Raw genomic sequence first — 26,883 nt, forward strand, 5'->3', positions numbered from 1 at the left:
TAAGGCATATTTTTAATCTGAGTTCACCCATCATTCTTAGCAATCTTAAGTTACTTCAAGAGAATTCAAAGGAAACAAGATCTTAGCGGAAATCAAAAGAATGCAATCCAGGGACAAAGACAAGACAGGGAAAACAGACGCGCACAACAAAGAGCTAAAATAACCAAAAATAATACGTACAAAGCAACAAAAGTAAATGAACAACTCGGACTCCACTAAAAACTGAGCACGGACCAGGTGCATCAGTATAGTAAGCGTCCTCTGCTTTTCTAGAAACATCAGGCGAGTTGCTCATAAAAATTAAAGTCCGGGTTAGACGAAAGAGGAAAGGAAAAGTATGACACGTTAAATCGGTTTTCATGGTGCAGATAGATACACCGTAACGCACAACGAGTATAAAATTTCTGTAATGATAACTCCAATCTTGTGGTAATATAACTTTGTTTCAGATGGTCTAGAGGTACAAAAAGTCTGCGTAATTACAAGCTCTGACATAACGTATGAGTTGTGAAACGAAAACCCCATACACAGGTGCTGAAGGAATGTTGTCACAGATGAAAGGAAAGTTGACAACACGGAATGAAAAGTCGTCGTTTGTCGTGTAGTATGGTCAATAGTTTTCCTTCACCACGGATCTCTAAGTGTAGGTCAAGATAGAGGCTGACTTCAGAGTGTCTGTCGAGTATTCTGCATCTCAAGTTGTTTTGGGTAGATGTGATGAATAAAATCCCCGAAACTAGGATTGTTTAACGGTAATACATCTATATAACAGAAACTGAGATCAAAGGATCTGGCTACACGATGGTTCTTCTTTTGGATCAGATCAGCTAGTAAGTCAGCCTAATAAGTATGAAGGAATAGGTCAACAAGTAAAGGAGCACAATTTGTTTCCATTTGATGAAAAACGGGTCCACCACACTGGACAAATATGTTGTCTATAAAAAATACAGCATTTTGAAAACATATTTTTCGGGTATATTTGGATTTAGAACTGTTTTTCACTAAGAGTGAGGAGTCTCTACCAAGTACTATATAAAGGTATCTAGTGTAAGTTTATTTCAGTAACAACGATGTATAATGTGTTTGAGTCGGGATTTTAACTGAGTATAGGGAATAGAAATATTAAGAGTTGAAAATCATAGGTTTTAATGCTATTGTATTCTGATAATTAGCATGAATTGAGGGTTTCCAGAAAATCTTTGAATTTTTCAGGACCCACATTGAATTATTCCCACTAGGGTTGTAACAAGTGTCCCGGTAAGACTGGAGGCCCATGAAAGTTAGCTTGTTTATTACAGTTTCTGTAGACAGTTCATGTTGTTTTATGCAACTTTTCTTTCATTAAAAAAATGTCAATTTATATACAAGTTCTGGATAATACACCTTTCATTCAAATGTACTGTGAGTTCTGGATACACCATTCATTCAGAATTATTTCAAGTTCTGCATACACCTTTCATTTAGATGTGTTGTAAGTTCTGAATACACCTGTCATTCAGATGTACTGTAAGTTATGAATACACCTGTCATTTAGATGTACTGTGTGTTCTGGATACACCTTTCATTCAGATGTATTGTAAGTTCTGAATACACCTTTCATTCAGATGTATTGTAATTTCTGGATACACCTTTCATGCAGATGTACTGTATGTTCTGGATACACCTGTCATTCAGATGTACTGTATGTTCTGGATACACCTTTTATTCAGATGTGTTGTAAGTTTTGGATACACCTGTCATTCAGATGTACTGTATGTTCTGAATACACCTTTCATTCAGATATGTTGTAAGTTCTGAATACACATGTCATTCAGATGTACTGTATGTTCTGGATACACCTTTTATTCAGATGTGTTGTAAGTTCTGGATACACCTGTCATTCAGATGTACTGTATGTTCTGAATACACCTTTTGTTCAGATGTACTGTATGTTCTGAATACACCTTTCAATCAGATGTATTGTGAGTTCTGAATACACCTGTCATTCAGATGTACTGTATGTTCTGAATACACCTTTTATTCGGATGTACTGTATGTTCTGAATACACCTTTCAATCAGATGTATTGTGAGTTCTGAATACACCTGTCATTCAGATGTACTGTATGGTCTGAATACACCTTTCATTCAGATGTACTGTATGGTCTGAATACATCTTTCATTCAGATGTGTTGTAGGTTCTGAATACACCATTCATTCAGATGTACTGTATGTTCTGGATACACCTTTCATTCAGATGTATTGTAAGTTCTGGATACACCTTTCATTCAGATGTACTATGTTTTGGACACACCTGTCATTCAGATGTACTGTATGTTCTGGATACACCTGTCATTCAGATGTACTGTATGTTCTGAATACACCTTTTATTCAGATGTGTTGCAAGTTCTGGATACACCTGTCATTCAGATGTACTGTATGTTCTGAATACACCTTTCATTCAGATGTACTGTATGTTCTGAATACACCTTTCATTCAGATGTACTGTATGTTCTGAATACACCTTTCATTCAGATGTATTGTAAGTTCTGAATACACCTGTCATTCAGATGTACTGTATGGTCTGAATACACCTTTCATTCAGATGTCCTGTATGGTCTGAATACACCTTTCATTCAGATGTATTGTAAGTTCTGAATACACCATTCATTCAGATGTGCTGTACGTTCTGAATACACCATTATTTTGCTGAGTGCACTGCTTTACGGTTTATGTATTCAAAGGATGAACTTAGGAAAAACAAACAAAAATACAAATCAAGTTTCATTATTTTATTATTTTGTAGGATTTTATGTGACTTGCATGAGCAATTCTATACATGATAATTATGGGCATGCCAACAATACAACAAGGAGAAATCAGTGAAAATAACTGAGGTCAAGGGTCAAGAACAGTGCCAAGCTGAAAAGCTAAGGTCAAAGTTACTTCAGAATGGAATGTCAAACTATGAACTGCCATTCGTAAACCCATCACATTACAGCAATGAAAATATTCCCACAACTGACAGAAAAAAAGTATGTAGAAATAATTTAAAGGTCATGGAATCAGAGAAAAGAAAAAAAAAAATAGCAGCATTGTGAATTGACAAATGGACATCAAAAGACCCTAAAATTATTCTGAACATAGATGATTTAATATTTTATTCAACTAAAAATGCATAAAAAATTTGTTTTGTCCTCAACTTGAAAACATGATGCTTACCAACATGACATTAACTGTACTGGCTGTACAGGGGGTAAAATTGTGCAAAAGTTGAAACCCCCTTAACCCAGATTGATATAGATAATATATCAGCAGTTAAACGAGACATCAATGTATTGGATCTAAAATCACTACAACAACACATCATGATCGGTCCTACTTCCTACAGATAATGAAAAGTTATGAATATTTCTTGGCACAGTATGAAATCTGACCCCTTTAAATAGAAAATTTATCCCTCTTAAAGTGTGCAAGGAGAAAAAGGGGGTTGTAAGTTTGATCAGTGCCCTCCTGTTTCAAGTGAAACATGCCCTATAACCTGCCGCTACAATTTAGCACCAATGAAATGAATCATTGATCACAAACATGATTACGATGAGTCAATCATAAAAAACTTTCATACAAATGATCAGCATTTTACACTATAAGGCATCATGTTTAAAACACTACTCTCATCACATTTATAAAAAAATATTTGATTTCATATGATAGCCATTCATCAATGAGGTATCTCCTATTATCATCTAACAAAACAAAATATTATTGATAATTTAGAGAAAAGAATGGAAGGCAATTTGTTTCATACTTTAAAAATATGCCAGAAACATTTCTGAACAGACCAAACCATTTGATACTTGTATACAACTGGTCCCAATAACTATTATGCTTATAACCTTAAAACAATGTATCACAATTCTTGTCAATAGACCACATTCGTATGTAAGTTTAACAAATAAACAACTTGTAAGTTATGGTGAAGCACTTGTATAATTAGCCAGGTTTTAGGATTTACTATTTATAACAACTGTAAGCAATATCTTGCACTATTGATGCCCAATTACCCATTTATAAAAATCCCATCAAAATGTAATTTAGTAGAAAGCAGAAGAAAATCACAATATATCAGCTATTATAAATCAATGAAATTCATCATCTATGTAAAAATCTTGATATAAAAATAATTTGAACATGAGAAAGAATACAGTATCAATCCATCAAATGTATCACCATTTAAGTAGATATTAATATATTCAAAAATAAGCTTTCTATCAACGTGTAAGGAAATGAACTTTTTACAGTTGTTTGTGAGAACATGTTTTAAGTAATGTGATACATATGGTAGATTTCATGACATTTCAATAACACAGTACAATAAGACAATATTGCAGCCTCAGATTTCGCCCTTTTGGTTTATAACTAACTCCTTAGGAGACAAACAAGTAAATCACAGAGTACAGCATCATGTCTATAGAGGTTTATAACCTCCCATTATTCCATACCTTACAAAGGGTTTTAACCCTGATGTTAATTGGTTAGCACTAAACAGTGGCACTGCTGCCAAGTCACATGCACTCAGTTGTGGCTAGAAAGTCAAACCACATGCACTAGGTAGTGGCTATAGAGCCAAGTTCATTAACTTGGTAATGGCTACACTGACACAACAGATAGTCAACCCAGACTGCAACCAAGCTCATCTTTTGCATGGAATCAACATTATGAAAGACTTTTCTAGTGGGTAGAGTTTTGTAAATAGTTTGTCCATGCTCCAGTCCTTGGTATATAAAAATACTGTTATTTCATTGGTCTATATGGATCACATGATCAATTCTGATTCATTTGTAAATAATTGACATTATCGCCAATTTGCTGTCCAGCAGCATTGCACTCTTTGTGCACAGGATGTAACAATCTAACATCTAAATTAGCATTATGTTCCCTTAGAGACTCTCTGCTATAATGTTCCACTAAAAGATTGATGTCATTAAATGAACAGTGTTGAGATGTGAAGCCATACTTATTATTGTCTTTATAGATTAAACAATGTCCAACTGAACCTTGAAATCTGAAAAAGATGAAAAAAATTAATATGATTATTTGAATGTTTTCCAGTTTTTACAAAATTTTTAAATATGCAATGCGTATTTTGGATGAATGCAGGCTTTGATGTATCTTATCTGAATGACCTAGATAATTCTGATTCATAATGTTTATCTTAACATTATGACCTATTTATCCAAAATCCAATGGTTTGCTCTACATTTTATGATATGATATCAAGTTAGACTCGAGTGATTTCTCATCATCACATGACACATGGGACTACTTATCAAATCATATATTTAACCTAGAAATCGTGAAATGTTAGGTACTGATTAAGTTCAGCTCCTGCATTTAAAAGTACATTGGTTTTAAAGATATTTGACCTGGACACAGGTAACTCTATCTTATCAAGTAAAACAAGGATTTCTTTGACCAAAACCAACAAGTTAAAATCATAACTAAGTAAAACAAATAGTTTTTACTTACACAATGGACAGCACATTTTTATTGGCATCATCTTTTTTCGGTCGGATTAAGAATGTACCATCTCTCTGGTTTACTAATAGTCTTTCTGCCTCTGGACGATCACAGTCTACAAACCAATCTTTCTCTTCATGTTTCTGTTTACTGTAAAACAAAAAAACAATTGTGTCATTTGTTTAGAACTAAATATCTGTAACAAATACTAAAAATCTTATGAAAAGTGAGGTCGGCCATATTTTACAAAAATATTTTCCATAAAAATCCCTCTAGCTTATTTATCAATCCTATCAAAAGGAAATAACACATAATTAGCTATCATGCCATCCTGATCTATTTATGGTGATAAAAAATGGGTGAAATATAGACTTTAAAAAATATGTCACATGCTTTACAACTCTTGAACAGCATATTTTAGATTCAAAACTTATGTAGCAGTTTGTAATTAAACAGGTGAAGCATAAACCAACATGAAGACACTTAACAGGTATGTATGTATCATTGCCCCAAGGCATTTACATACATGGAAGCATTCACCGTGGCAACCATTACTTGTTGACATATCTATGTCGCATACATTATAGAAAACAAATGTATGATGGTGGTCTCCAACGACTATTCACATAATTATACATTTATAAGTATTTTATGCAGAATGTGTTCGCATTAGAGAAATAAAGACACAGTGGACAGCATTCAAACAAAGTGGTTAATTCTCTACAGCCAATAGCATCACAGATAGACTTGTTTTATAACTTACCTTTCACTTTCTAAAATTTTTTCAATTAATTCTGCAGGATAATTTTGGTCTTGTAAAAACTTCTTAATTTGATCTCTTTGTTTATTTAATCTTTTGATTTCTGGTCGTAGAGCATTCATGTCACTAATCAGAGACCGGTTCTTTTGTGTCTTTTCAGCAATATCATTTTCTAGCTGTTCTTTGCTACGTGTTATACTATCCAACCTCCCCTTCAACAAATCATAATTCTCTTTCAATCTGAAATTACAAAAACATTCATTGTTATTTCATCTGACTTTGAGAGCCATATGACAAGTTAGTTTATTTTTCATTTCAATTAGGGTTGTAAAAACACACTGACTTTGTTTCAATTCCTACATGTACTCAGATGACAGAAGTTAAACAACTTTATATCCTTAATCAATAGTTATGTTACTTAGCAACCAGATAATATAGTCATTTATGTCATAATTTATCTTACTCTTTCTGCCATTTCACTAAACACTTTTTATGGGTGGTAATTTATCAATCAAATAAAATTAATTCAAAAGTGGGTTAATTTCAGGTATAAAGTTGGTCACCGAATTTTTACAGCTTTCTAATCAACATGAATTAAAGTCTAATACAGATTGGATTTGTAATAACTTTCACTTTTATCATATGTTCTGTAAGAACTGTTATTATGTTACTCCATAATCTAATCAAGGATTATCTAGGATTTATAATCCCTAATCTATGAGGCATTGGCAATTACAGGTTATGAGGACATTATTGGAGACCTTGGATACCATGGAAACCAATTAATTTTGTCATATTACTTTCATTACATTGTATGTGTATTGAGTAGGTGGATAGATTCACATAATGCCAAGTATAGCATAAAAAACACATAAACATTAGACAAACAATGATAAATAATGAGTTTTCTGTTGACCATACTGGGTCACTATTGTCATAATTACACTGCTGAACTATTCTATCAATGTCTAGGAAAGGGACATGTTATATTTAGGTCACCATAAACATGTCTCTTAACACCATTAATGTCATGAATTGCAAGTCTGAACCAATGGTTGGTTGTAGACCTATCATCATTCATTGATTGGCCTACAATACTGTTGTCTTATTATAATTAAACATATTTTATATGTATAAGTCTGAAGCCACTACATAAAAATAGCTAATGTTAGTACGATTTCCTTATGCAAACCTACTGGTTACATGACTTGTGGTAAAAATAACTCATAAAAAAAGAATAATAAAAAAACGATATAAAATAAGACCAAATCAACTGAACAGGGCATTTCCTAAACAAAACATTAAATGATTCACTAACAAAAAAATATACAACAGCTTATTCAATTTTCAGAAATTTCCCCCTAAATTCTCAAATTTAAGATGTGGAGTTTCTCACAGACTTGCTACAAGTCTCTCTGTAATATATATTTTATTTGATTAAATATCATTACTATCAAATATTCATTCACTATCAAACTGCCGTAATCAAATAAAATATAAATTACAGAGAGACTTGTAGCAAGTCTATGTTTCTCACAGATTATAGTATCATGTCTGTACCTTTGTAAATCTCTGACTGAAGCATCAGCATGGTGTCGCTTATGTAATTCCAGCTGCTCTTCAAATACTTTCACTGTTTCTTTAAATGCATCCAAAGCCTGATGTTTGAGCTGAAGTTCTTGGTTAAGTTTAGAATGATCCTCATAGTGTCGATCATATTCATTCATCTTTTTGAGGTAGTCATTATGAACTTGTTGTAGTGTTTGTACCTCCTGAGATACATCTGTATATACCTGTAAGAATTAGGCTATTGATTAATAGACCAGAATAAATTTTTTCCAAGCATTAGCTTTCTATTTCCCTAAGGGAGCTTAAAGTGTACCACAGTAATTATACTTGAAACCCAAATCTGGGAAGTTTTGTAAAATACTTATACATCAAATCTGACACTTAGGTGTATAATGAACTCATAAGTATCAAATTCTAACCATAGCTAATAACAGAAGGTCAAATTGAACAATAGAGAAATCTGTCTACTGTAATATCTGTTAGTAAAATTGTCAGATTGGGACCAAGGAAGTCAATTTTAAAAATATAGGAATAGACCTCAGTAATACATTTCTTACCAGTGGCTAATTCCCAATGAAATGCATCACAAAATGTTCAATTACTTTAACGTAAACAAGTTTAATGTTAGTTCTACCAGATACCATTTATCAAAACAGACTAAGATGTACAGATAAACTTTGTGGTCTCATTTGATGAATATGTAGCTAATACCTCCCTTAATGGGTAAATATTAATGTAGTTCCTTGTAGGTACTTGTACTGATACCTAAAATACATATCAAGTGCTACTATGGGAATCCACAGAAAAACATGATTAACAAAGTAAAACATGCTCCTGAATATTACATTTCTTTCCAAATGTTGTCTATAAAATCTTCCATGAAATCATCAATAAATGTTAGAAGAAAATGCATGAAAACCCAGAGTTATTTCCCTCTAATGCATTAAGTTAATACTTACAGGATTGACATCTCTAGAGACCTTGTGAAGCAGTTTGATATTCAATGTCTTGTTATATATTGCTAAAGAATTGTGTTTATAATGTTCAATTAGTTCCACCACAGAATCAAAGTTGAGAGGTTCCACAAATCCATATTTCCCATCTTTGTGATAAATCTTGATTAATTTATTTGTGCCACCTTTTCTTAAAGTCAGTGTGTAGTCTCCGGGTGAGGTGGCATCACGAACTAAGAATGTTCCATCAGCTTTATCCCGTAAATGTTCGTTCACTTCCTCACGTGAAATGTTTCCCCAGTACCAGTCAGCATCTCGTAATTGTTCTTCGGGAGTGATCATACCTGTTTCATAATTGTTAGGATGAGTTCTTGGAGGAATGGGTGGTGCTAATGGGGGTGTTGTCTCACCCCAATTTCCATTTTTTAACATTTCTTCAATAATGTCTATGTGTAGTTTTGTATTATCCACGATTTCACTGCAAAAGAAAACAACATGGAGATACATAAACCAGGAAGATTTAACCTTACAAGAAAATCAATAACACACACTTACCCATGCATAGTGAGATGTGTATTTTTACCTTAACATTATCAGCTGAATTAAATCTCATACAAGTACTACACATAGGTCTATAATGTTTTAATGTTCAATCTTGTAATTTCAGTTAAGATTTAGTACAATATCAATGTTGTATCTTAAAGAGGTCCCCTAAGGGAAAGAAGAATTAACATATTATGTACATATCATAAGCCATAAATATTGTGTATGATACGTTATGTATTTAGAACATAAATACGTGTAAATGTTATAATAAACTGTCTCTGATAATATTCAAATGCACAATTAAATAAACATTCAGCATGTTTCTAGACTTTATAGACAATGCACTATAGAAAATTTCCTAAACAATCAGGAAATAAAGTAATCCATAATGATATTTGTGTTCTATTTACCCTGAGATACCTATAGACAAACTTTCATAAGGTGCAGGAAAAATAAATTACAAATATACACACACAATGTAGAAAGCCCTAATATATCCATGATATAATTACCAATTTACAACAGTACAAAACAGGAAGAAATTACTATGTTGAATAAATATTTTCCTGCTTAAGTTTTTAAACAGCTTATAGGTCAAAGATAGCCTGATATGTTAGTGAAGTGTTATTGATTTCAGTTGAATGTTCTCTTTCCTATTGATTCTGAACATGCTATACTCGCATGATACAATGATGATAAAATACTGGCCAACTTAAATATCTTAATGCAGCTAAATAAAAAAGAGTTAAAAAGTTATGTTTGTTGTCGTATAGAATCTCTGGTACTAGCTGGGTAGATAATGAATGTAGATTAATATATAAAAAAAAGAAATACAATGATACAAGTATGATAAAATGATCATTGCAAATGTGAGAGCTATCCACAGGGTTTTAATTTCATCTCTAAAAATATATCTGACACTTATATAAAAAGAATGCAATTTCTTTATCAATAAAATTAATAGTAATTTCAAAATAGTAACTTTTCAAAGTACACAGTTTCATTAAGTCACATGATTTATAAATATATAATTAGAAAGTTAACAAAAATGTAAAGGATTTTTTCATGATAACTTTTCTATTTCCTGCAAGACATGAAAAGTGTGTGTAAAAGCATTTTTTTAATAAATAAGCCAAATTGAATAACTTCTACATTAAGTAGGCTGTGATTATATTAAGTAGATCAGATATACTTTAGGAAAAGTACACGTACACATGTATGAAAGCTATACAAGTCTATTACATAATACAGATATCATAAAATATTAAGGTTGCCATAACCATTTCACATAACTTACACTTATCATATTCAGGTTTAGTGCCATAAAACTTAATTAAATTACTTTTTCAAAAGTCCTCCTAGAATTGTAACTATCACTGTATTTCTGTACTTGTAGTTAACTTGTCTCATTTTTAAAAAAGATGGTTTAAAATGATGAGATGTCAAGTTTTCATACTTCACTGAGATTTAAATTAAATTTACTTCTAATACCACCAAAACACAACCTACTCAAAGAGTTGAAGACAGATTTTTTCTTAATTTGTCTAATTCAGTTGCCACAGAAACTGGATCAATCAAGTAGCTGACATTTTACTTTATTCAAATCTATTGAAATGTCACAATCAAACATGATTTAACACCTACACTGCTAACACAGAAGCTGTTGTATTAGTTCAAAACATAACCAAATTTTCACCCACAATAAAACTAAGCTAATATTGTTTGACATCAGATGACCACATTAAATAAGTCAAAATGATATGTATGTATTGCCTCCACTAAGGAAAGATGTGACTTGGGGCAGAAAGAGCTGTACAAACACTTTCTCAGTCTCTTAATTCAACCAAATCTTGACCTATGTAACTGAATCATCCATAATGTCAACTAGTATCAAGTTATAAGAAACTTACATGATTTTCTCCCATGGAGGTCTTAGCAGTATATGACAGAAAACATGTGACAGTTTATCTAAGCCATCAGATGTCCCAGACTCATGCTGTATTCTCCATAGTCTTATGAAATGTCCCATCAGGAAATGAAGTGTTGATTTGTGTGGCTGGGGTAACTGGGTTGTGAGATCAATTAAGTTCTTAGAAGCCTCTGGACTCTCTGTAATTATATTGTAATACTAATTAAATGACACTTCTATGACAATTGCCAGTTTTTTTGTTTAATCAACTTCTTGCATCAGTAATATGAAAATTAAGTAGCAATAGTTCAACACAGTTTTCATTATTTTTTCTCATGCATCTATTTTTATCAAATAATGGCTTGAAATAAAACTGAAATACTCAGACTAATTGACTTACTGGCAGCTGTGATAAAGCTGTCGTACAGTTCTACTGGAACTACTGGATTAGGTAGTTCTCTCAGGTATTTCTTCAATACTCCTGCTACACAGTGAACATTGAACTGGGACAGGTTCACTTGAGAGGGGTCCGTAGCTACAAAATCAATGGACAAGTTTATCAAAGGGGACTCATTCAATTACCCTATTAATAGGCATTTAATAATAGTCATTGTTTATGTTCTTTCTAAGCATCACCCCAATAGTAAATGTTAACTCGTCTATTTCAACATTGAATTAACTTTTTCAGATTGTTTCAATTTCAAGAACATTATACTAAAAGCTTGCAACAAAAACACATGCACACTTGACAGGCCAGAATTAATTATGTCATGTATTTCGTGTTGATACAATAAATAACACATGACAGTAACAAAGGTAAACTATATACACTGACTGACAGTTGTCAAGCTTTATTTGTAAAATTGAGTTATCTCCCTTACTGCAAGCTACACTGTGACCCAGTAAGCATTTCTTAGGACTCGTGACTTCAATTGAAAATTTAAGAAATAATACTAGACACCACAAATTTAAACCAGACTAAAAATGAAAAATTTTCCATGAATATTATTCAATAAATAGTATTTTAATATTGCTATAAATGAAAATGATGTGAACTCTTCATCACAAGCTAAATCAATTTGTACATATTAGAAACAGATGTGAGAAACTGATTACAAAAGTCTCGTGCATCTTAATACTGACTTCCTTATTCCTTAATTTTTTATCAGTATTTGGATTATAAAAAAATGTTTTATCCTCCCACAAACACAACTACAGTATCGATTCTAACTTAAAATAACCAGTGAAAGTGAACCTGAGGGAATTGTTAACTTAGAAAGTAAGTCTAGAAAATGTTCACATCTTTGGACCAGAAATTAAAAAATGACCTGAGGTAAAGGGGTTAGATGTGTCTGATTTTTTTCCTGATATTTCAGGATAATGACAAGAGAATGCCTTCAAGACTCTCTAAATAGCTCTTAATATCAATCATACCTTCAATGGAGTAAAAAAAATGGTTTGTCTTCAGAGAAAGACGTCAGTAAGTGTAGCTATATATGGCCTCATTAAGAAAATCTGATTATTCTGCCGACAGGAGAAAGTTCTCCAAAGGAGAACTAATTATATTAGCTTTCTATAAACCAATGACCTACTTATGATTTATCTGATATGGACCAAGAAACCTTTAACATACATTCCACTTAAACTTAATTAATAATTTTTTATTCTCTATCTTCAAATAATCTGAATTTCACTGTACAGACAAGATTATTATTAAGCTAACAGCATTAACATTGCATTCCCCTTACAATCAGTATATTATATTGAGAACAGATAAATCTGGCATAGACTTGACTGGCTCCATTAAATCTTATTTCAATAAAAAGACGTATAACACATCTATTCCTTCCATGCAGACATATTCAGCGTCTTCAAGTATTATTGAATCAGTATATTGGTAAGGAGTGAATCATCTGTAAGATATTTTCAGTTCGGCCTAAATTTATGTCAGACATACACTAAATGACTCCATTATTGATCACAATCAACCTAATATAACAAAATACTATGATATTTAATATTCTAATAGGCTAGTAGGATCAGCTGCACCATTTCTATTGAAAACCGCAGCAATACAAAAATAGAATTAAGCCATTACATAGGTGGTTTATACCTTTATATAACAGTTACTGGGCTGGAATATTGAATAATTTAACAAGTCTATTTTCCTACCGTGTTATGGCACACTGCTCATATTTTAAGACAGATGGAATTTTGTTTTCTACCAGTTTTATGGGAGGTTAATGACACATGCAACTTATTTTTAGACATAGTCAATTTCATTTCTGGACTTAATGGACCATTTATTCTATCTGAAGTACTTTGTACCATGTTTTTTAATAGACCGAAACTTCTTTTTAAATCCTATATATTATAATAGACCAGTGGTATTAAAGGTACCATACAGACCAAAGCTGATTTATGAACTTTCAGTAACACAGTGTAAACCATATCTAAAGCTATACATCAAACACAGAAGCAACATTCTAACTATAGCTGACCCTAGTAAAGCTGAATCTCATAAAGATCTTACCCATATTGAGTTGGACTTTGATAGAGTTTACTTCTTCTGACTTGGCATACATTCGATACACACTCAGTGCTTCAGTTTCTGCAATGGAAGAAACATTGACGTAAGACCTTGCACTTTAATTAACAGAGTACTTTTATCTATTTCAGGACTGTTCTATATAGGTTACAGATCAGTCAAGATCATGATCTGTAATGTATGTACAATGCTACCATAAAGAGCCTCAGAAAGTGACATATACACAAGGCATACATATCTCTGTGTGAAATAAAATTTCTAATTCACCTATGCATATTTTTCTTCAGGACAGGAAATGTGATTTTTTGTCGATATCTTTTCCATCATTAGCTAACAAAGCCTGGAGGTTGTACAAATGATCTTTCTAGGTAACAATACACCACCAACAAAACTACAGGGTTATGCAATCCCATGGAAACCTTTAATATTTAATCCACATGACAGCTGAGAGATATTATAACTAGGTCAAACTGAAAGCAGTAACTTACGATGATTTTCACACCATTTCTCAATCTCCTCAGTACACTTTGAAATCACCCAAGGAGTTTCTGTATTATGTTTGCCAATTTCCTCTGAGAGATCCTCACCAAATACAGAATCTATAAAATTTAAAAGTACCTGTCACTTCTGTTCAAATTTCTCTAATTTCAGTAATTAACATAAGTTGATAAATTGATTTTGGCATACATTAGGTGTATAGCACAATGGCTCCTTTCATAAAGGGAAACATGCAAGTCAATCATGATATTACCGTGAACTTTGGTCTTTTCATAATTTTTAAAGGCGCAAGAAAATAAGTTAATAGAATACATCAATGAATGAAAACCCACAAAATTCAGATCAAGTACAGTTTTTAGTCGTTTTTCTTAACGTTGTGTTCTATTTACAGCCTTCCTTATGTTTACTGGTGATTTCTTAGATTAATGAGTTTTCCACTAAAAAAAAAAAAAATTCTGCTCTTTTTAAACTGATTTTTACTTTTGTGATGTAGATTTAATAAGAACATTAAATTTGGATTTTTTAAAAAATGATAGAGGAAGATTATCAACTTACTTATAGTAAAACTAGGTCGTCTCAACCTTTCTAATTTTGGCACACTGCATTCTGATTGTCTTGATGCTGAACAATATCGGTGACAACACATACCACACTCTGTAATGTAAATCTTGCTTTGAATTCATATTCATATCATACTAGTATGCAAACATTTCTTAAAATCAGGTTAAAGTTCATTTTCTACACACACAAAAATCTTGGCTCTTAACATCTTTTCTGGCATTGAACTCCCAAAATAATCCAAACCTAATTAATCAAAGATGAATATATGATAAAACTACATCAAAGATACTTTGATTTCTCTGAAAAGATGAGAAGGCCCCAACAACCTGCCAAAACTAATATAAAACTTCATAATGGAGTTCTTATTGGAAGTTATTTTTGGTTTCATGTCTGGTGTAAGTCAAAAGCAATGAACAAAATGAAATCTGATCCAGTCTTACTTTTCCTAATTGCTGCTTCAAGTTACCTTTCAGCACTAACCTACACAGCAGGTTCTTTATCAGAGCAGCCAAATAATGAATTGGTAAGTGGTAACACACTTTGACCCACTAATAGTGGAATCCATGTCAATTATATCAAAATGGCAGAATATGACCTACTTGTGTCATTTCACAATGGGAAAACCAAAAGTCTTCAGAATACTAAAAGATCAGGGATGGTTTGCTATGGATTTGTTACTAAAGGTTGGAATGGAAAAACCAAGAAGGGAAGAATTCATACTGATTTGCATTTATAGCTTTACAACATTAAATATTAACCTCTTTAGGAACACCCATATTAATGAAGAAAAAAATCGTGAACTGACCACACCATAAAATCAGTAAAATGATTCAACATTCTAATTACCTCTACATTGCAATCCTTGGCTAATTAATCCATAGAGGAATTTGTCACAAAGATGACACCGCTGCATAGAGGGAAAGCTGTATTCAGAAAATCTGTGTTCTGATGCTGCACCATCTGCTAGAAGACAAAATATTCTCTTATTATTTGGTTAGGTATATATAGCTGCAGAAATACTTCCTTTTTATACACTATTACATAAGAAATGTTTTTATTCCAAAGATTCCTGAACCTATTTATTTAGTGCAACTAAGTAAGATACAAAGCAGGGTAGGAAACTCGCTCAAATTTTAGCCAGTCCTGAAATCAATTTTTCAATACATTTACTATATGGCTATATGTATTTTGCTAAAATTAGCCAGCCCTGCCAAAAAATAGCCAGTCTCGGGCTGGCGGGCAGGCTACTATTTCTAACACTGTCCAAAAAAAAAAAACTATTCTGCTATAATGAAGGATACTAATACTAATTCTAAAGTTTATAAAAAGAGTAGTCACGAAATAGGTGTATACATGTCGGAAAATTAACATTGCTTTTTGTATGGTTAATATATTTGGAACTGATAAACAGAAATATCATCTCAAAAATTATAATGAATAATGAAAAATTGATGTGAAGAATAAAAAGTGAATTTATAGAACATGTTGCTACTATAGAGTAGAACACCCAGAAATAAGATGAACTTTGACATATGTATGCTATGATTTATGAGACAAAAGTTTCCCTCTTTTATTTATTTATGATAAATTTTCTTTAGCATAGAAATGTGATGAATGGTAATAATTCATTTCATACAAGTAGTTGTTTCATCACATTTTTTCCCATTCCTAAATTCAAAATTTAGTTTTTATCAATTTATAAACCTATCCTTTTCATCAGAATTACTTGTAAATAGTCGTAACAGTAGGATATAGAATTTGAAACATTTTGTTTTCTACATGAAATGTGCCGCAAGCAAATTTTGTCCGATTAAATATTTGAGCAGGAAAGACAAAAAACTTGTAATGTTACGAGGCTCATATGGGAAGACTTAAACAAACTAATTTGAAGTTCAATCTGGAAAAGTATTGCGTAATAGTAAAATCAACTTTTTATTATCTTTTCAGAAGATATCTCAACCAGACATCATTGAACGAAAACTCTTCAACAAAGAGTTTCATAAATTAGAAAAAACTTGCTTAGAAAGAATGCTGGCTACAGCTATCATGCAATGTGCCTTCAACATTCACTCAATACATATTTTGGCATTCTCCATAAAATGTTTAAGAGTTTAAAAGTTCATAATGATAATGTTTGGAGTGATAATTTTTCATCTCCCATTTTCTCATCTGAATGTGCATTCACCTGACAAAGAAAGAAACTTTATTCTACTGATTTTAAAAAAGATAAAAATAATTACTTTGAAAAAAAAAAGAGATTTATTTCTTAATTCAAATTTAGGATAATTTTTTTCTTGACATATCTTAATTTTAATAAATTTGGGTAAAACTTACCTTCCATTTCAATGATCTGTCCAGAAACAGGTAAAGAAGTAGCATAAGGTCGCTGCGAATAAAAGTCACACAAATTAGAACCTACATTTTGACAACCACATGTTTGTATGGAAGAAGAAAATTCGTACATTTTCGTTAAATCCCATGAACACACTGTCACTGAATTGAACATCAAACAAATCTGTTAGTTCTATAAAAATATCCACTGGCGACATAAAATGTAGAAGTTATTCCACAAATGAAAATTATTTTAAAATTTTAAATCCAGTTAAAAAATCCTTTTTTTCCCATTCAACAAGTTGATAGTGATGTCATAACTCCAATAAAATATATATTCCAATATTTCTAATTATTTAAATCTGCATTGCACAAGTTATTGGAAAACCTAATGGACACTGCACCACTGTTAGAGACACTTCTTACTGGTATGACTGCCTCTACTGTAGTGTGTTAGATTTGTTCCAGTGAACACACATTTAGGTCAGGTCAATCAGTCAACCAACCAAACACTTAATACTTAACCTAGAAAATAGCTTGGCACACTGCCAACTATAGAACACCATTATAAACTGACAGTAGATTTTACCTGTACAGTGGCCACTATGGCCTAGAAACATTGTATTGGACATTTTATATTGGTAAATTTACTTATAATCTTACACATGTATAGATTTTCTGTGTAGCTGGTGAGAAAATCTGGGTCAATGAGATAAAAGAAGAATATAGTGTATTTATAGATGTTTATTGTAATAGGTTAACAGGAGGGTGGGCTTTCATGTTAAAGATCAAGTTCTACCACATATTGGTTCTGTGGTAATATGATTAATGTCTTAATGCTATATGGTATAGAAAAGGGGGAGGTAGACCAGGTTTATAAGACAGTGACAGTTTTGTACAAATATACTCACTTTTTTTTAAAAACATTTTTATTGAAAATAAATTATCACAAATGTTAAAATTTTCTTTAAGCAAATCAAACAAAATTGGAAAAAAATGAAATAGGTCAAGAGATATGAGAGAATATAGTAAGTGTGAGGTGAACAAGCAATTTTAGATCACCTCCCAGATTGAAGGGAGAGATCTGAATCTACTAAATATTACAAAGGAAAATAACCTAAGGTGACGTAAAAGTATCCTAGATCAATCCAATTTAATTCATAAGTCTGTCTTATGTCAAGAAAAAATCGTGATTTCTCAGGGCTAATGCACTGGACTTTTTGGACTCTCCTATATAGATAAATCTTCATAAGAAAAAAAGACTAAAAGTTTGGAACAATGTGAATTACTCAAATATTTAAATAATGTCTAAAAGGAATTAAGGTAAGTAAACTTTTTGCTTTAATTTAAAAACAAAATGAATAAACCATGTACACTTTAGGCAACTTAGCTGTACACATGTGGTTAAGTTGCATGTAAATTTTCCCCTGACTTTGTACTTTTAGATTGAGACAAGAAGAATCGGTCAAAATTAGCCGAGGGACATAACAACCTGCCAGAACAACCAAAATAGTCTGATAAAATAAAAGGAATAATTGGTAAGAGGTTAATAATACAATAATTTAATATAATTTCCATACATAATGCCTCAGATTTAACTTTAAACACTGTCATAATATGACAACGTATACGAATGGCGCCTACGAAATCATCAATCTGAATACAATAGACTTGTAATTAACAAAATTGTCAATCAGGTAAGGGAAATAACCACACAATTTAAGCCCATTTCCCTGTATCTAATGGGACCACAATTTCAGTCCATTTCCCTGGTCCTTCAATTGCTTAAACAGATAATAGATATCCATAAACATATATAGATGAATGTCTATCAGGGACTTATGTAATTCCAACATCATTATTTTTTTCTCTGATCCTAGTTTAAACAAAAGGCCATCTAAAAATAAACATTTCATTTAAAAATGGGTAACTTTTTTTTCTAATGAAAGCAGACAATAACTGAATCAAATTGATAGGTTTGATGATGTGCCAGGGAATACACAATAATCTAGAACCAGACAGCTGATGTAACCCAATGATGGCATAAAAAGTTCACTGTAAGCAGTAATATATTCAACATCATCCAATCTTTAATTGCAATATTGACAGGGTTTTGAATTCTTTATAACAAAAGAATTGGGTCTGATCCAGAATGTAACACTTTTCATACCTTAGTGATATTTTGAAACTTTCTGAATAAAAACTTCATGACATGAATTTAATATTGAATTCCATCAATAGATTTTATAAAACCTCATGATGGGATGTTTAATGATATTTTTTTTATACAAATGGTTATCAGGAGACATCTTGCAGTAAAGGAATAATAAATTTGGCAGTCCACCTTCCAAATCATGCAATAATTCTTTTTCACGGGAATGTTTGGAGCCCACTTGGGGGTAAAACAGTCTTTAGGTACATAATTAGATGTAGGCCATAAAGTTTCAGGTCACTAGTTCTTTAACAAGTCTTATAGGTAGTTTATTTTCATTTTCAATGTTCAAGGTTGTATAAACACACACTAAACTCTTACACTGTGTAGAAACAGGCACTCTCAAAACCCTTATAACTGAAAGAGGAAATGAATAATGGTATTAATTCATACCATTGTTAGAAAAAAACTATTGGTACATACAATGTTTGGACCAGAATAACTAATGGTACATACCCTGTTTGGCCCAGAATAACTATTGGTACATACCATTGTTGGACCAGAAGAACTAATAGTACATACCATGTTTAGACCCAAATGACTAATGGTACATACCATGTTTTGGCCAGAATAACTAATAGTATATACCATGTGGACCTGCATAATATTGGTACATACCAGGGTTGGATCTCTTCCACAAAGTTCATCTATACACACCATCAACGACATCTTGTGGAAATCATCTTTTATACCAAGTTCCTGAAAAAAAAATTCAGAACATTCAGTAGAATAAACTAAATTATGCTGAAAACATCAATTTTATTAAGTCCTTTAAATATTAAGTTCCAAAAGGAAAAACAATATGGCTATTTTAAGAAATTTGAAATCTTGGGGCTCAGGGAAAGAACTCAGTAGATAAAACCTAATCAATATGAGTGAGATCAATTTTCAGAGCTTAAAAGGAGATACAAAATTGTCAAATGTATAAGGCACTGCAATCCCATTAGACTTCTCTGTTTTATTAAAGCCATTGATAATAAAGCTGACAATGTATTAAATCTAGTCCAATGACAAATCAAGGGATCTGCATTTATGATGATGGAATAATTTTTTAAACAGTTAATGTGAATATTATTTCAATCAAATAGGTATGAAATTATTTTCTTACTTAGTCCTTGTATAAGGTGACATCTGTTGCTCAGAACTGTACTTTAACATTTCATATATTTATAATTAATGTTTCTAGGGTGACTATGTTCAAGTTGATACTAACATACAAAATTTATTTTGATCAGAAGTAGGTCTAAACCAATGCATTTGGTCTTTTGTATCTAAGAATACTGTGGACCAATTTTATCACAAAATAATTACCGGTAATTTCATGTGAGATTCATAAATAGAAAGTACCACATAGAGTAAGGTCTTTTAAGACAGAAATGAAGATCTGCTTGAAAGAATCACATATGTATGTAAAATGAACAGCTAAAATACTGGCAATATTAAAGAACCTTAAAGACACATATACACATTTGCATTCTTTTGAAAAACTTCATTCCCTACACACAAATAAAAAGTGGTCCCTCTTTACCTATTTCTATAAAATCAATTCCGTCCAAGTTTTTATGCTTCTAGTTAGCCATCAAAGTTTGAATGAAATCCATCAAAAAAAACATGGGCTATCCAGGCAATAATTTTGAACTAAATCACCCTCCCAGTCCCCCCCCCCCCCACACACACACAAAAAAAAGCAGTCTCCTTGCCTTGACCGATTTCTGTGAAAATCAATCCCATCGAAGATTTTATTGCTACTAATCATTCATCAAAGTTTGAAGAAAATCATTAAAAAAATTCAGGAGCTATTCTTCATATATATATATAGGGATACCTGTCTAAACTGACCACGTTTAGAATATAAAATTGGTTCACATTAGGCAGGTGTCCTGTTTACCAAGGTTCAAAATACATTTAAACTGATATGAAAGGATTTTAAAAGTGTCTGGTTTAGACAGGTGTTTTTCCAGGGTTTGGTTAAGTAAGATTTCACAAATAAACATACAATATAATTCAAATTTCAATTTTTCCATGGTAGACTTTTCTACTTTTATTTAATAGTAACTTTTGGACAAAAGGGCTGTCAGATACATTGATTATTGCTATATAAGATGGTAGTTAGTATTTAATCTATTATTACCCAATAGTAAAGTAATTCTATAAAGTCGGAAGACTGACATATGATTTAAACCATTGTGTACGTGACTAACCACATCAAAAGACTACAAATGCCAAACTTTATAGTCTCTGCAACAATATTAAATTAGCATGGTTTTCCTATTTTTACATACAGGACATCAACCAGGACAAATCACTACTTCTTTTTAGGATGAATTTGATGAGAGTAACCAATCCCACTTCTAAATTAACTTGAAACACACAATGTAAAACAACTCTAAAATAAGCCATCAATGGATATTTGACCTATAAAACCAAGAATAAAGAAACAGTCACATAGCAAGTCATGTTTACAAAACAAACACACACAGTGTGAGGGTTAAGAAAAAAAAACATCAAACTAGAAACTTCAAATCTTTTTTTCTCCTCTTTCATGAACATTTGAATACAATAACTGTAATTTTATTTATCATCACATAATTTTCCCATTCTGTCATTTTTGGAAATTCAACAATTTATCTGACTGAAAAAAATCTTGTCATGTGCAATATCTGACAACATAATTCTAGGTATGGAGCGGATAACTAATAGCTAGGGCCAATTTGGTAATTCTTCCAACAAAGTACAACCATGACACAATACATCTGTTACATAAAGGCAGTGAATTCATGGCTACATTACATATAGGTTAAAACATGCAGCCAGATATAATACACCTGTCATTGGCGGTAGTCACCACATGACCAATGTTGAGTTCTTAATGTAATGCACTAATAACCAAAATGTACGTGGTTTAAAAAGGGAAGAAATGTCCATTATTTTCGTCCTATTGGTGAAAAGGAGGAACCCAATAGCAGTGGTTAATTATATTTTTTATCATATCATTTTAACAAGCACTTTATTCTTTTGACTTCATTTCATGTGCTGTCAACTTTTAACTTTTTTTCTTGTGTCTATCAGCATAAAATAGTCATTTACCACCTTTAAAGAAGTACAAACCACATGCAGCCTTCCCTACAATTAGATGAGGATTGGTTTCATTTTTTACCCAATGAGGTCAAAGGTATGATACACTACACTTGGATCAGTTCATATATAAAGTGCAGAGGGGAAGAGTACTTGCTTTTGTCATTTTCAACTTTTTTCATTAGTACATAATCTACTATTTTTGTGTGATATTTTTTTTACTTTAATATACTTATCATAACCTTTAGTCAGTATCCTTATCCTAAAGCCCATGTTTTTTAAGGTTTATTTTGTCCCTCGATGGAAATTTTTAAAAGAATAGGTCTCATTTTCCCAGTTAACATGTAATTAATCATATCATAATGAAGTGTTTGAGGAGACACTAAAATGAGAATTAATCTACATAAAATCCAGTCTATACCTACTCTGGTTTCCTTAAAGTTCATGATCTTAATCTGATACCCTAAAAAGTCAGAAAAATTTAGCAATCAAAACTTCAAAGGACTGTAATAACATGACCTATATTATTCAATATTGACACCCATTATGCCATAATTCTTTTACCAATAGATCAAAGTGAAATACAAACTTTGATAAGTTTCACACTACAGCTTTTAATTGGTTTAATTGTCCTTCCTTTGTTAAATCTTGGCTTTAAACAGGTAGATACAAATGCATGAAAAAAATATATATATACTGTACCTAGAAACTAGAATGACACCATAGAATTATCATGCCATACAGGGTTGGTAAGTTATAGACAAGGTGTAAAAATAGACCAATCCCACTAAATATATACCCATTGTTCATGGTGTATCAGTAACAGGGTGAGGGTTAGATGTCAACACAATCAAATGTACTGGCATAATAGGATTTGTTAAATCAGCTTTAAAAGAACAAACAGATTTTTATCCATGTGTCTTTTCAGTTAGTTCAAGCAGATATATATCCATTGTTTTTTATTAATTAAGTTAATCAGAAAAGACATAAAGTGAACTGTGTCACACAGTACGTATTATTGGGTGGTATTCAGCACAGTAGAAATGCCTTCTAGGTTTTAACAAGAACAGTTATGATCAGATTTAAGTTCTACTAAGTTAAGGGGAGGAAACAAATGAAAAAAAGAATCAGATGATCATATCTGTGTTAGTATATTCCTGAAATGTTTTCTTGTGACTTTCTGTACAGTAAATATTATATTGAACCACAAACACATAAAGTAATGATACAATAACCAACAAGATTTAGATGCATTACAATTAACTGATAATTTTCCATTGTGTTATAAAATAAAAAACAAAATCCAAAAAGCATAAAACATTTCATATGAAGAAGTCAGACTTTTGCCATTACTTCTCTGGACAAGGGTTTTTATAATTTTAGCAGCAAAATTTTCAGGGTAATACTTTCACTCGATATTTTGAAACAACAAGATGAAAAATTGAACTTGACACATGTAGTGTCCTCATCTTATCTAGTTCACTGTCTGCATGCTCAAGTCTGCAAGATAATTTTCAGCTCATTTTCATTGTCCTAAAAGAATACATGCTTAAGAACAAATTTTTACAGTCTCATATTTCAAAAGAAAACAGTCCTTTGTCAGTGATTTTTCACACAATGGAGATCTTAACTAAACTAATTTGCAAGGCAATGCATTTGAATGCACAATATGCATGTCAAAGCAGGTTTCAAATGGATCTTTACAAAATGTGACATCCATGGCAGATACGAAAGACATTTTACAGCTTATGACGTGATTCATCTCCAAGTGATTGTAGACACTAGAATTTATGGCAAAAACGCAGTCATCCTTAAATTATTTCAAATCCATCTTCTTATTCTCTGTCCCTACATATACACAGATATTCTGTATTATATCACTATAGAAAACAAATATTGTATAAAATTACATATATATATACTCTGAAATCACTGTTGGATCAATTTAAGTGTTATCCAAAAATATATAGAAAGCAAAAATAAAATCACCTTTTTCCAGAGGACTTCACATTATAAATTTAGTCTCTTGTATAATGTATCAAACAGATACTGTTCATGCATCAAATTTTGCAGATTTTGTCAAGTGAACATTTTCCATATCAAAAGTTTGTACACTGTAAAAACTAATGTATACAATAATTTCCAAGTATGCAAATGTTCTAACAATGAGAAGTTTTTCTTTTGTCTTGACAATAAATACATTCAAAAGATCTTCAACTTAAAATAGTCTTATTAATATGAAATATTTTCAACAACAAAAAAAATTGAAACATCGCCAGTTACTCACTTGTGCCTCTCCCATTACTCATCAAGGGAAAAAAAAAAATGACTTCCAAAAATTGAACATAGGGCCTTTATATCAAGGGAAAGTTTCCACCCATTTTTTCTTTTGTTTCTTTTAATTCATGTTCTATTTAAAGCCTTGACCCATCTTTGACATTCTCTACAAACCGAACCATTTTTCGAATTTAATTACTTTTTTATTCAATTTCTAATATTTTTTTCATATGGGCTATTTAATTACAAGTTATAGACAGGAGTGATAAATATTTCCCATAAAATAGTTAATAGTACTTTATTGAAAATCATTCGGTCATAGGGTTAATTATATTTAATATGCCAAAAATGTTGATCAAGTTATCAATGGTTAGCATACTTCTACAGTACTTATTAAAGCATGGACTTATAAAAGATAAAAGTTATCGACCAACCCACATAACACAAAAAATAACTTGAATGAAGAAATGATGACCGCTGACTAAAACCCATGACAGCACTTCTTTGTATTAAGTCCTTCAATTATCTTTTTTTTCCTTTGGCATGAGTTCATCTATTGGCCATCAGGTCAACTGTATTTCAAGGCTTTTTTTTTTTTTTTTTTAAATTATTCCATAGATTATCTTTTTATCAATCAATAATTATGAATGTAAAAGCTGAACAAAGACAAAGACATTGTGGGCAGGGTAGGAGGATCACTATGGAAACAGCCGTCTGCCTGTTGTCAATCATGACCTCAAACACAAGCCAAAGGTGTACTAGCTTTTTTAGAAACCTGAAACATGAAAGAGAAGAATGTAATTAAAAATAGAAAATTACAACATGTTGTAGCCCAGCTGAGGTCAGGATTAGTTCACAGAACTATTGCCATATATTACTTGAACACTGTCAGTAAATCTTTAAAATAGTCCATTATATAGGCGCTAGGGCAAGGAAGGAGGCAGTTATCCTTCATGGTTATATATTTAATTAGACCATTAACAGGACCCATACTTAGAAAGGCAGTAACCACTATTAGTGTATTTCCAATTATCACTAAATAAATGTCATTTTTTATGCCAAAAAGTGAAAAGAAAATTGGAAGTTTTTCAAGGCTACTGACAAACATGATTTATGTAAAAAAAAATATATTGATATTTTCTTAGTTGTTTGACTGCTTATTGAAAATTGTACTAATTCAGCAAAACTTGATGAATCCTAATTAAATAAAGACAAAAGGCATGATCATATAATTAGTCAATAAAGCTCTGTGTAACTTAGATTTTGAAATTGAAGGAGAAAATCAAATTCACTATTAAGATAAGGCTCAGTGCAAATAGTTCATGTAAAAAGCATAACACAGAAAAAGCTTGTAGCTTAAGGAACAAGTTGTTAACAGATATTACACATTTGTTTATAACACAAAATAAATTGAGAAGGATAGTTGGCAGAACTTCACCAGTGATAGAGAGACATGAAAAGATCATTGAAGGGAGTTTACTTCTTTCAAAACCTTTCTTGATATATCACATCTACCCAAAAGAACTTGAGATAAAGGATGCTACAGACACTGTGAAGTCAGCCTCATATCTTGACCTACACTTAGAAATTGATAGTAAAGGAAAACTATTGACCAAACTTTACGACAAACGTGATGACTTTTCATTCAGAATTGTCAACTTTCCTTTCATCTGTGGCAACATCCCTTCGGCTCCTGCGTATGGAGTGTTCATATCACAACTCATACATTATGCCAGAGCTTGCTGAAACTACGCAGACTTTTTGTATCGCGCTAGAACTCTAACAAATAGGCTTCTGGAACAGGGTTATGTTGCTACAAGATTGAAGTCATCACTACAGAAGTTTTATGGTTGTCATCATGAACTCGTGGATTGTTATGGTGTATCCATCAGCACCATGAAAACTGATTTATTCAACGGGTCATAGTTTTCCTTTCCTCGTTTGTCTACCCCAGGCTTGACTTTTTATGAGCAATTCGGCGGGTGTTTCTAGAAAAGCAGAGGACGCTTACCCTAGCGGTGCACCTGGTCCATGCTCCCAGTTTTAAGTGGAGTCCGAGTTGCTCATTTACTTTTGTTACTTTGTATGTATGATTTTAGTTACTTTATGTTCTTTGTTGTGTGTGTCTGTTTTCCATGTCTGGTCTT

At 31.9% G+C, this 26,883-nt stretch overlaps 1 protein-coding gene across 4 annotated transcripts in view; it reads right to left on the reverse strand.

Moving 5' to 3' along the window:
- Positions 1-2,754: 2,754 nt before the first annotated feature.
- LOC148627005 (phosphatidylinositol 3-kinase regulatory subunit alpha-like) overlaps positions 2,755-26,883 on the reverse strand; it is a 136,802-nt gene continuing 112,673 nt past the window's right edge. For 3 of the 4 annotated variants that reach the window (XM_088565428.1, XM_088565403.1, XM_088565410.1), the window contains 13 exons: positions 20,003-20,083; positions 17,176-17,227; positions 15,688-15,804; positions 14,836-14,934; positions 14,271-14,381; positions 13,768-13,845; positions 11,635-11,769; positions 11,236-11,434; positions 8,786-9,257; positions 7,818-8,050; positions 6,261-6,497; positions 5,507-5,647; positions 2,755-5,042 (listed from right to left, as the gene is read on the reverse strand). In XM_088565428.1, coding sequence (XP_088421554.1) covers positions 4,802-5,042; positions 5,507-5,647; positions 6,261-6,497; positions 7,818-8,050; positions 8,786-9,257; positions 11,236-11,434; positions 11,635-11,769; positions 13,768-13,845; positions 14,271-14,381; positions 14,836-14,934; positions 15,688-15,804; positions 17,176-17,227; positions 20,003-20,083 — 2,196 coding nt within the window. In that variant the 3' untranslated portion in view covers positions 2,755-4,801. The remainder of the gene's footprint in view (positions 5,043-5,506; positions 5,648-6,260; positions 6,498-7,817; positions 8,051-8,785; positions 9,258-11,235; positions 11,435-11,634; positions 11,770-13,767; positions 13,846-14,270; positions 14,382-14,835; positions 14,935-15,687; positions 15,805-17,175; positions 17,228-20,002; positions 20,084-26,883) is intronic. The other variant, XM_088565420.1, reaches the window with a different exon arrangement.

Source organism: Perna viridis, chromosome 1 (assembly GCF_037379345.1).
Source record: "Perna viridis isolate PV_CMFRI_1.1 ecotype Kerala chromosome 1, ASM3737934v1, whole genome shotgun sequence".
Classification (NCBI taxonomy): Eukaryota; Metazoa; Mollusca; class Bivalvia; order Mytilida; family Mytilidae; genus Perna; species Perna viridis.